Source organism: Ruditapes philippinarum, unplaced genomic scaffold, assembly GCF_026571515.1.
Source record: "Ruditapes philippinarum isolate M1 unplaced genomic scaffold, ASM2657151v2 ctg69_1_1_1_1, whole genome shotgun sequence".
Lineage (NCBI taxonomy): Eukaryota > Metazoa > Mollusca > Bivalvia > Venerida > Veneridae > Ruditapes > Ruditapes philippinarum.
Window position 1 is genome coordinate 116,549 of NW_026862474.1, and position 11,416 is coordinate 127,964.

The 11,416-nt window shown below is 33.8% G+C and overlaps 1 protein-coding gene across 1 annotated transcript in view; it reads left to right on the top strand.

Annotated features, from left to right (window-relative positions):
• LOC132719210 (uncharacterized) overlaps window positions 1–9,469 on the top strand; it is a 49,136-nt gene extending 39,667 nt beyond the window's left edge. Inside the window, exons 21-23 of the mRNA XM_060702961.1 lie at window positions 2,515–2,674; window positions 5,764–5,912; window positions 7,554–9,469. Coding sequence (XP_060558944.1) covers window positions 2,515–2,674; window positions 5,764–5,912; window positions 7,554–7,808 — 564 coding nt within the window. The 3' untranslated portion in view covers window positions 7,809–9,469. The remainder of the gene's footprint in view (window positions 1–2,514; window positions 2,675–5,763; window positions 5,913–7,553) is intronic.
• The last annotated feature ends 1,947 nt before the right edge of the window (window positions 9,470–11,416 follow it).

Here is an 11,416-nt window from a genome sequence, read left to right on the forward strand (position 1 = left end):
ATGATCAAAGGTACTGGCAATTACAAATTCTTTAATTTTCAAGACAAAAAAATAAAGATATAAACAGTATCCATATATCAACTATATCTAAAATGTATTTGTCTTTTGATTACCAATGAATGCCTCTAACTCTTTGTTTTTTGTGTGTTTGTTTAATATTCAAGGAAAGACAATCTGTTGAATGAATAAACAAAGAAACAAATGCATTTCCAAGCTTTAGACAATTAGTCTTCTTCAGATAATTATTGATGTTTATGTAATAACAAATATAACGTAATATTTGTTTGACTGTACACCAAACGGAAAGCAACGTTATTTGAGCCGTGTCATGACAAAACCAACATAGTGGGTTTGCGACCAGCATGGATCCAGACCAGCCTGCGCATCTGCGCAGTCTGATCAGGATCCATGCTGTTCGCTATCAGTTTCTATACTTGTTATAGGGTTTGTAAGCGAACAGCATGGATCCTGATCTAAGACTGCGCGGATGCGCAGGCTGGTCTGGATCCATGCTGGTCGCAAACACATAACGTTGGTTTTGTCGTGACGCGGCTCATTTATTTTGTTCCTGCATTTCATTCATTATGTTATATTTTCGATAATTTTCTGCAATTTTCTGTGTAAAACCTAAGAGTGAATTACTATATTGTTGAAAAGTCAACACAAATATAGCATTGAGTTTGTTATAGAAATGGGGAATCAAAAGTTTATGAATTTGTTGATTCTAAAAAAACAACCTCAAATATAGCAAAAAGTAAACATGTGCAAATCTGAATTTTGCCCATACACAGTTAAACCTTTATCATCAGTATACTTCACACTCCTTCCAAGTACTATTCTCTATACTGTTTGTGTATTTTGTTATTGAAATTTCTTACTTCTGAATGCACTGTTTTAACACAGGGCACATCTGTTGCTCAAATTTTGTTAAGAAATTAAGAAATAATGACCATTTTCCTAACAGGTAACTTGTAATTATTTTCCACACTCAATGAATTATTACAAACTAGCTAACTCTTCTCCTGAAGGGAACCATTCCTTTTAAATATCTGCTGTTTTCTGAACAAAACAAGCCGTATTAATGTTAGGTGAGACTTTCCCTGTGTGGTAGTGATTAACCGTTACAATAATTATTGTGTATCATGTCTGAAGTTAATGTCTAAGTGTCAGTGAATTATGTTTTATGTTAGAATGTATGAAACTTAACCCTGCGACAATCCTTTTCTCCTTACCACAAGAGAAGATTCTTCTAATTAAATGCCTGGTTGTCAGGCAATTGCGTCTTTTTTGTCTAACTTAATACTTTTTGTTGTCTTCTGAACAACATCCTCATTATAAGATGCAATGCTGGTATTGTTTACATTATATCATCATAATCAATTGTATCACATTAAAATTTATATCATGGCTTTAACAATAACATCAGATGTTATAATGTCTTGCTGATTTGAATTAAGTTGTGACAATGACTTGCCTATGGCACCCGAGCTAAGCACGCCTTCTCACCTGTTAAGTCTTTACAGGCTAAACACTTGCTCACCTGTAAATCAAGTCTTGCAAGGCTAGGCACACTAGCTTACCTGTTAAGACTTGCCAGGCTAGGCACTCTTACTCACCTGTTAAGTCTTGCCAGGCTAGGCATACTTGCTCACCTGTTAAGTCTTGCCAGGCTAGGCACACTTGCTTACCTGTTTAGTCTTGCCAGGGTTGGCACGCTTACTCACCTGTTAAATCTTGCCAGCTAGGCACGCTTGCTTACCTGTTAAGTCTTGCCAGGCTAGGCACATTAATGCTCACCTGTTAAGTCTTGCCAGGCTAGGCAGACTTGCTCACCTGTTCAGTCTTGCTGGGCCAGGCACGTTTGTTTACCTGTAAAGTTTTGCCGGGCTAGAAAAACTTGCTTATCAGTTAAGTCTTGCCAGGCTAGACATGCTTGCTCACCTGTTGAGTCTTCCCAGGCCAGGTATGTTTGTTTACCTGTTAAGTCTTGCCAGGCAAGACACACTTGCTCACCTGTTAAGTCTTGCTAGGCTAAGCACACTTGTACACATGCTAAGTATTGCAAGGCTAGGCAGGCTTGCTCACCTGTTAAGTCTTGCCAGGCCTAGCACACTTCCACATGTTAAGGCTTGCAAGGCAAGACACACTAGCTCACCTGTTAAGTCTTGCTAGGCTAAGCACTCTTGTACACATGTTAAGTCTTGCCAGGCTAGGCATGCTTGCTCACCTGTTAAGTCTTGCAAGGCCAGGCACCCTTGCTCACCTGTTAATTAAGTCTTGCCAGGCCAGGCACATTGCTCAGATGTTAAGTCTTGCCAGGCCAGGCATGCTTGCTCACCTGTTAAGTCTTTCCAGACTAGACACGCTTGCTAACCTGTTAAGTCTTGCAAGTATCAAAACTGTGCAACCTCTGCTCACAATAATTTGGGGTGTTTTTTTACTGACAACTTGCAAAATGTCCACTAATGTTACCAATATGCATAAATTTATATATTGTAAAGTATTTCTTTTCAGTTTTTGGATAGGCTGGCATATTTTGAGGATGAAAGTAATCGTCATAAGTTTGAGTTGATTGAGAAAACTCGTAAAGAGATACAAGATGATATTGAGAAAAAGTTGGCGGGACAACATAAACTTAGCAGACGTGATCAAGAGATGTATGAAGCTCTGAATGGTGAGTTAACAAATGAGCCGCGTCATGACAAAACCAACATAATGGGTTTGCGACCAGCATGGATCCAGACCAGCCTGCACATCCGCTCAGTCTGATCAGGATCCATGCTGTTCGCTTACAGACCCTATAACAAGTAGAGAAACTGATAGCGAACAGCATGGATCCTGATCAGACTGCGCGGATGCGCAGGCTTGTCTAGATCCATGCTGGTCGCAAACCCATTATGTTGGTTTTGTCGTGACGGGGCTCATTAATATTTATATACAGATACATATTATCATGGTTGCAAGGAAACATGGAATTTAGTACTTGTATTATTTCACAGTTTTATACAGAAAAAAAAGAAAGCTATCAAGAGTAGAAGAAAACCTGGACTTCAGGCAAATGTTTGAAAACTTGTACCCATGATATTATTTATGATATAACAATTGGGATAGGTCTTCCTGGTATATTGTTGATAAATTTTTCTAGGAAATGTTTATTATAAAACAATAAACAGCATGTATGGATGGATAGGATAGACCTAGGTGGCAAATTAACACATTTTTTGATAAGTGCAGTATCCATATTGGTTCAGTACCAGCAGGTTTTCTGCCCCGGTCATCAGTCATGTAAGTCTGTTAGTCTGTCCATAATTCCGTATAAACAGCCAATGGTTTATAATTCCTTCTGTTATTTAAAACCACCTGTTATAATTCCTTCTGTTTAAAGTGCATATGTTCCCTAGTTTTTAGCTCACCTGATCTAGCTCAGGGTGAGCTTTTTGGATCGTTGAATGTCCGTCGTCCGTCCACACTTGTTCGTTAACACTCTAGCGGTCACATTTTTGCCTCAATCATCATCAAACTTTGTCAGGATGCTTATCTAGGTAATAGCTCGGATGAGTTCGAACATGGGTCATCTCGGATGAAAAACTAGGTCACAGGAGCTAAAAATAGAAAAAAACCTTGTTAACACTCTAGTTATTTCATTTTTTACTCAATTATCATCAAACTGAAAGTTTGTTTTGATGATTTCTAGTTCAAGTTTGAATATGGGTCACCTGGGATCAAAAACTAGGTCACACTGATCAAATATGGATAATCCTTCACATTTTTGACTCACCTGTCATGAAACTTGGTCAGAAAGCTTGTCTAGGTAATTGTTCGGATGAGTTTGATGGGTCAGGTGAGCAATCTAGGGCCATCTTGGCCCTCTTGTTTAGAAATAATACCAAATAAGACCAGAGAAAAGGCCCATATACCCCAAATATTGGTACAGACAACCATCAGTCCAACATAATCTCAAAAGAATAACAATAACTTAAAATATTCTAAAGAAATTTGATTAAAACTATACAAAGATGAGAGAAAGTGCAGTGAACAAGAACCGTAACTCTACCTCTTTAAACTTTTTTAATTTTCTCCCTTTGTATTACTTAATATTGCTTGTCCAGAGAACGACTTGCAAAGTATTGAAAAAAATGATAAACACATTTCACATTGGAAGAGACTGGAAAGAAAAAGTCTTTGAACTATTTTTATAATCATATTCTATTTTCTCAAATGATATCATATTGATTGCTGATATATACATTTAATGGAATTCCAATTACAACAGAATTTAGGCACATCTTTTTACTACAAGTGAGACGATATGGGAAGGGCCAATTCTCTAATGTTGTAAAAACTTGTGGCCCGACCCTTTTGCTTTTTAATAATAACTATAACATCCATGTAATAACTGTAAATTTATTCGTTACTGTTTTGTAGTATGTTTACATGTGACAATGTATCTGTTTTTTAGCTCGACTTTTCTATGAAAAGGGGAGCTATCCTACTCGCCCCGGCGTCGGCGTCGGCGTTGGCGTCACACCTTGGTTAAGTTTTTCGTACCACCCCACTTTATTTCAGAAGTATTACAAGTATGGCTTTGAAACTTACCATACTTGTTCACCATCATAACCTCCATCTACAGACAAGAGTACATAACTCTGTCAAGGTTTTTGACAGAATTATGGCCCTTTTTTGACTTAGAAAGTGTATTGAGCTTGGTTAAGTTTTTTGTACCACCTCACTTTATTTCAAAACCATTGGAGGTATTGCTTTGAAACTGACCATACTTGTTTACCATCACGACCTTCATCAACAGACAAGAGGACATAACTCTGTCAAGGTTTTTGACAGAATTATGCCCCTTTTTGACTTAGAAAATACATTGAATATGGGTAAAATCCACTTATTGCCTTAACCCTTTGAGATATTGCTTTGAAACTTTTAATGCTATTTCACATCATTACCCCCATCTGTACGCAAGAGAAGGTAACTCTGTCAAGGATTTGTTTTAAAAATTAAGGCCTTTTATCGACTTAGAATCTTGGTTAAGTTTTTAGTACCAGTCCACTTTTTGACTGAACTGTTTTGAGATATTAATTTGAAAGTTGGAATACTTGTTTACAATCATGATTCCCAAACATGTCCAGGAGAAGGTAATTCTGTCAAAGATTTTATTTGAATTATGGCCCTTAACTGTCAATGTTTTGACTTAAACATTTCAAACTTTGCTGCAGTGTTCAAGGGTATCACACAATTCAGTAAAATAATTCTTCACTAAATATCTTAATGCTCATGGCCATTGTTCACTTTAAAAATACAGAGATTCTTGTATTGCCTTTTACTGCAAAAACTTTTTTTATTGGCAAGCAATAAAAAAGTCGAGCGCGCTGTCTTACGGACAGCTCTTGTGTATAAAATGTAAAAGCAATAAAATATGATTAAACTTAAGAAAAAGGTGCAGTTTTCAACAAGCATAATTTCACATAATTTTTAAATTATCTCCCTTTATAAAACTTAATAATACTTGATACATTTTTGCTTATACATACTTTTTTATGCTAAACAATGTCATTTATATTTGTTGGGAACATACTTTTGATTGTCTAAAGGGTATACAGAAGGAATTTTAAGAATTTTCAGTTGACTCTGTTAATATTTTTTTCTATTTGCAGTTGACTTCTTATTTTTTAATATTCGGTATAATTTGAACACTTTTGAATTGATTAAGAGACATAATATGTTAATTCATAAGAGAACATTATTCTTTTGTTTCAGATGTAAGTCTGCCAGCATTATTCATGCCATTTCAACGTGGAAGTGTGTTTAATCCAAGGGCGCACCAATATTTCCATCCAACTGGGTCTAACGAGCTTCGACTAACACAGCCACCATCAGTCTTTCAGTTGCCTCCCCTTAGTAAAAATGTATCCTTTCAATTTAATATCTGCTTGTAATGCTGATATTGATTAGCAAGAAATTTGAAGAAAAGTATTTACACAATATAATTTCATTTGATAGAAGAATATGTGTATTTTATCACATAAAACGCGGCGCAGGGGTGTAATAAAGCCATTTAATAAAAACAATATTACACTTGTGTAATAACACTTTGACGTGACGTCATTTGCGCTATATAGAAACATAGCGTTAAAGCGCGCTAATGTTAGCGTTACACTATAGGCGCGTCATTGAAAAATTACTCATTTTAACAGTTTACTGTTCTTGTTTTTTATATGTGATAAAAAGAATATTATATTCGTGCAGATTTAATACTAAATTTATTGAACTCGTTGAATAAAACAATATTATTCAACTCGTTCAATAAATTTAGTATTAAACTACACTCATTTAATATCCTCTATGTATCAGGCAGTTATAATATCTAAACTGAGGGAAAGTGTGGATGTGTGCCAATATTTTTACTTCCGTCGGTCCCTGCAATGGTGAGTCAATGTGGTTTATATGTGGAGCTTTACTTACTTAATGGTTATATAACATCTGTTTGCACAAGGTCATATATTTTACCATGACCTGAACATAAAAGCTCTCTATAATAAATTTGTTCATAATACTTTGAATTTCTTTCTGTGATAAAAGTGAAAATTGATTGATAAATATGCAGCAGACATGTATGTAGGAAATATAAAATCCAATGAAAATCAATGTAACAAACATGCTTTATTGCATTTAATTACAGATTTATTATGAACATTGTATAAGGGTTATATTTAAAGCTGCTTTAACTACACTGTTGCATACAGTTTATATTTCGAGGTTTGACCGCAACATTGTTGTAAGTCCATCTTTATTTCATTTAAGTTACTCCAGTTTTGCGGTCAACCCTTGATTTGCAGTCATCTTTAGAATTTAATGGCGTAATTTTATTCAAGAATGAAGTAAAACCTAGGCATTAACTGTTTCTTTGATGTAATGTTTTCTTCTGCGTAATCAGAAATTAGAGCCTAGAAATCAATGTAAAAGGAATATATTTAGAAATTTTACGATCATTTGATTTAGTTGAAACATATTTATTTTCACCGTATTAATGTAATAAAAGCTTAAAACTTATTTGACTCTCCCTCATTTAGACATGTCTGTTTCTTGAAACATGTCATATAAGGAAATCTGGTTGAGAGACAGACAACCACTTCCATCATTTGTTTAAAGGCCCCTTATACCTGATAAATACTCTTACATTTTAACATTTCTCAAAAGCTTTTTATGTTTAGAATACATTTACATTTTTCAGAAAGTTACTCATTGGCCAATATCCTAAACCATATTTTTCTTCGGTTGTTTTTTTTGGCTATTACAGCAATTATTGTGATTTAGTATTTGGTATGGAAGTCAAAATACTACTTTGTTTACATTTTGCTACCTATATGACAAATAATTTCACAATTAACATTAATTACTTCAGGTAACAAACATCCAATATGCTAAAAAAAAAACGGTTATTCAAACATTATAAAACTCATGTTTTCCCTTTCTAAAAAAGTAAGAACTTATTAGTTTCTTAGGCATAAGATGACGAAAAGAATAGATCCTTAACTTACTGTTCTCAGAGCTCTTCAATTTTAAATTTGTTTGAATTGAGTAAAAACTTTAATAGTCGAAATCAAGGCTGGTTAATGGACAAGTATTTACAACAACAAGAACCTGTAAAAAATGTTCACGGAATGATTCCGCAAACAACAATGCCCACATCACAAATGAGATCTCCGTCGGCACCTTTCACGCCTCAGCCGACATACGACGTTCCACCAACACGCGAGGAAGAATACAGACAAAGGACGATGGAAGCAGAGGCTGAATGCTAGCTTTTGCAATATATAATGTTATATATCTGTGATATTTATATGTACACGTATAATATCTATCGAAATTTCGTGAACATTTGGCATGCAACTGTATCCCAGTCTTTCAAAACGCTCCTTGAAGTGTTTTAAAGAGCATAATAATTAATAGGTGTTGCCCTCAATCTACTAGAACTAAAAGTTATCAGCATTTCTCACCAGTATAGAGACAGACCAGCCTGCACTTGAGGGTGCATTCTGACCTGGCGCTATACTGTTGGTAGCTCAGTATTTGTATTTTTGTTTTGAAATTTCCTGAGGACTAAAATTCTTTGATTCATGCTCACTGTTTCTCTTAGTATAAGCTACTTTAAATAAGAAGTATCTTTGATATTTAGTGAGTAGAACTTAGTATAAGCCATATTACCTCCCTACTTGGCATTGTTATCAATGTCAAGGTCACACAGGTTAAACTAGATTGTACTGCTTTTCCATATGATCAAGATTTTAGCTTTTGGAATCAAAACATTTGAGGAGCATTATAAATCAGGAGACATATTTTAATATTGAGCATTGACCGCAAAACAGCTGTAAGTTTTATGAAATAAAGAAGGACAAACAACAGTTTTGCGATCAGCCCTCAATAAATCTAAAAAGTAAATAAGAGTCAGTATGAAATGGTGACAACAATAAATTTTGTCTAATAAACATTTTTACGGAAAAAAAAATCAGTTTAATGTGACAATGTATGCCAAATGTACATGAACTTTTGATAGATTATGTTCCTTCAAATGCATTTCTGATATTGTTTTATTGACTGCTTACTTATATCTTTAAAATTGGTTAAAAATATATTATAATTATGTATTACCTAATAAGAAACATTTTACCATATTTGGTAAGTTAAGCAACTAGCTTGAACATTTTTACTATATTTGAAAAATGAGTGAAATGTTGTTCACTTTTTCAGTACAGTTTAGAATATATTATTATTATATATCTGTTCTTGGAATAGGTACAACTAAACTGTTTTTTTTTATCATTTTTATATGTATTTCAAGTTTTGTGTAATATGAAACATTTGCCAGCAAGTTGATGGTATGTTACATAAATTAGAAAATAATGACCTATTAAAAGTATTTTTTATGTACTTCCTTTATCCTCTTAATGTTAAAGGGCCATAAATGATTTAGATAAATATAGATATAAAGGAAACTGTAAATAATGCACCAAACTATAAAAAAAAAAGCAGATTTGGTTTGGGTGAGCCTGTTCAGAGACTTCTGTGGTATATGCTAGCTACTGTACACCTTCTAATCAGCATTTTAGCATCAGGTTGGCATTTTCATAGACCAGTCTGACCCGACTCGGCCAGTCTGACCAAACTCTAAACTGTTATCTGCTGACTCTTTTTTAACGAAAACCCTAAAACCAACAATGAACTCTTCCAGATTTAAAGATGGACAGGTCTGTTACATAAATTGAGGGGGAAAAAGTTGACAATTTTATAATAAGTGAAAATAAATGATAGAAAATTGAGGAATGGAAATATTGCATAAGTAAACAAAAAAAATAAAATCTTTTATTTAGATTTGTAATGAAATAAATTGTTGATATATATGTATGTTTTAAGATTGATAAGCTTGTTTTACACACTTCAATAAAATGAGTAAAATACCCATCAATGTTGTTTTATTTACTATGATCTTGACTTATATGAATATATATTTAATTCATAAGAAAAATCCTCTTAAATGATAGACACAATTATCTTTCTTTGACACTTTCTGATTGGAAAAAAATATATCTTCCTTTCACACTGTTTTTATGCTCCCACCAGCTAACACTATGAAAGCCTCTGTCATGCTTTCACAATGTCTGTAGACTGTTTTTTTTTTGTATAACTCCAAAAGTGAGTGAAAATCTGCTACTTAAGAATAGATGTAAGCATGTAATGTTAGACATGCAATTTCTTTTACATCAACCGAGTTGTGCCCCCTGATTAAACAAAGAAAATAATTATCCTTTTTAAACATGTGTTGTATATATGGGTATTTTCTCGAAAATCTTTAAAAGATTAGCAGAGTTGTGAACCCTGATTTAGCACAAAAAGGAAAATAATTTTTAGACCTGTTGTATGTAACTCCAAAAGCGTAATTTGTGTTTCTATGCACTAATAACTGTGCAGATTTTTTGTGATAAATAAAACAGTGACATATAGGGGAATCCGTGTTCTATAAGAACACTTTTCTAGTTATGAAATCTTTTTACATTTTTTTATAATTAAATACATCACTCTTTAGTTACCTCTATTCTATTTTCATGAAATAATTAAGATTTGAATTTTCAACCCCAAGCTTCAATACCTACCATGCAGGGGCAGTCATATGGTAAAAACACACCTCGCTATGTGCCTCTATTCTACCAGTTAGACATATTCTCAACTGTTTGGATGCCAAACACTGGTAGGCATTTTCCCTTAATGAAACATAACCAACGTTAGCTCGTCTGGTGGGGCCGTGGCTATGACTGACTCGTGGATTATACTTTTTCACTCCAAACCCAGTTCACACCACGATAAAAATGTATAAAACAAGTATTCTTATTTTGCAACTATTCGGAAAAAAACAAAACATTCACTCCGGCGTCACGCTTTGGTTAGTTTCAGCATGCAGGTTGGTATGTCCAACAGTACTGTAGGAAATTGGTATAAACTTCACACACTTATTTGAAACCATAATAAGAGGTCACTATCCATGCAAGGCCCTCATGATTCTAACATTTTGACAAAATTAAGGCCCTTTTCGAACTTAGAAAATTGTACATTATCAAGACTTGTTTACTATCAAGCACTGAAAACAGTCGAGCACACTGTCCTGCCGACAGCTCTTGTTCACACAGACACATGGGGTGTGAAGCTCTAAACTTGTATGTTGAGCCATGGCCAACTATATATGCATCTTTGTTTACTCCTACTGCTATGTTATTGTTCATCCACTTCTTCTGTTCTTTTTAATAACTCGGACAGGACATTCATAAGCTTTCATAACTTTCTGCCCAATCCCTAAATGCATTGTGTAAATATTGTTCATAATTATGTAAATATATTAAATAAATATGTTTAAACCAAAGGCCCATTATTCGTCAGAAATGCTATAATTTTTATATCTCAAATACTTTGATTTTTGGTATCTTGTTATACATTTTCAAAAAAAAAAATACTTATCTGCCATAAAGATGCACTATTTTTGCCCCGTATGGCAATGCATGTGTTTTATTATAGTAAATTAGTATTTTGTATTAATGGATTATCAAATCTTTTAACACACGTTTGACATTTCTGAAGAATTTAAAAAATATGGATTTCATGTACGTCATAATACATGTATTTTTTTCGGAACATTTTATTCTGTTTACGTATAAAATCTATATGTGTTGAATACAAAAGACATTATATAACACAACTAATTCGAGGATCAACCAAAACAAGTTTGAAAAACAACATAATTTTACCGTTACATTAGATATAGTTTATATACTTTATTGTTTCATTTCTACATCTCACATTACAATATACATATTTAAATAATATGTAGTTACTAATTATAATGGCATATCAGAAGACAGTATCC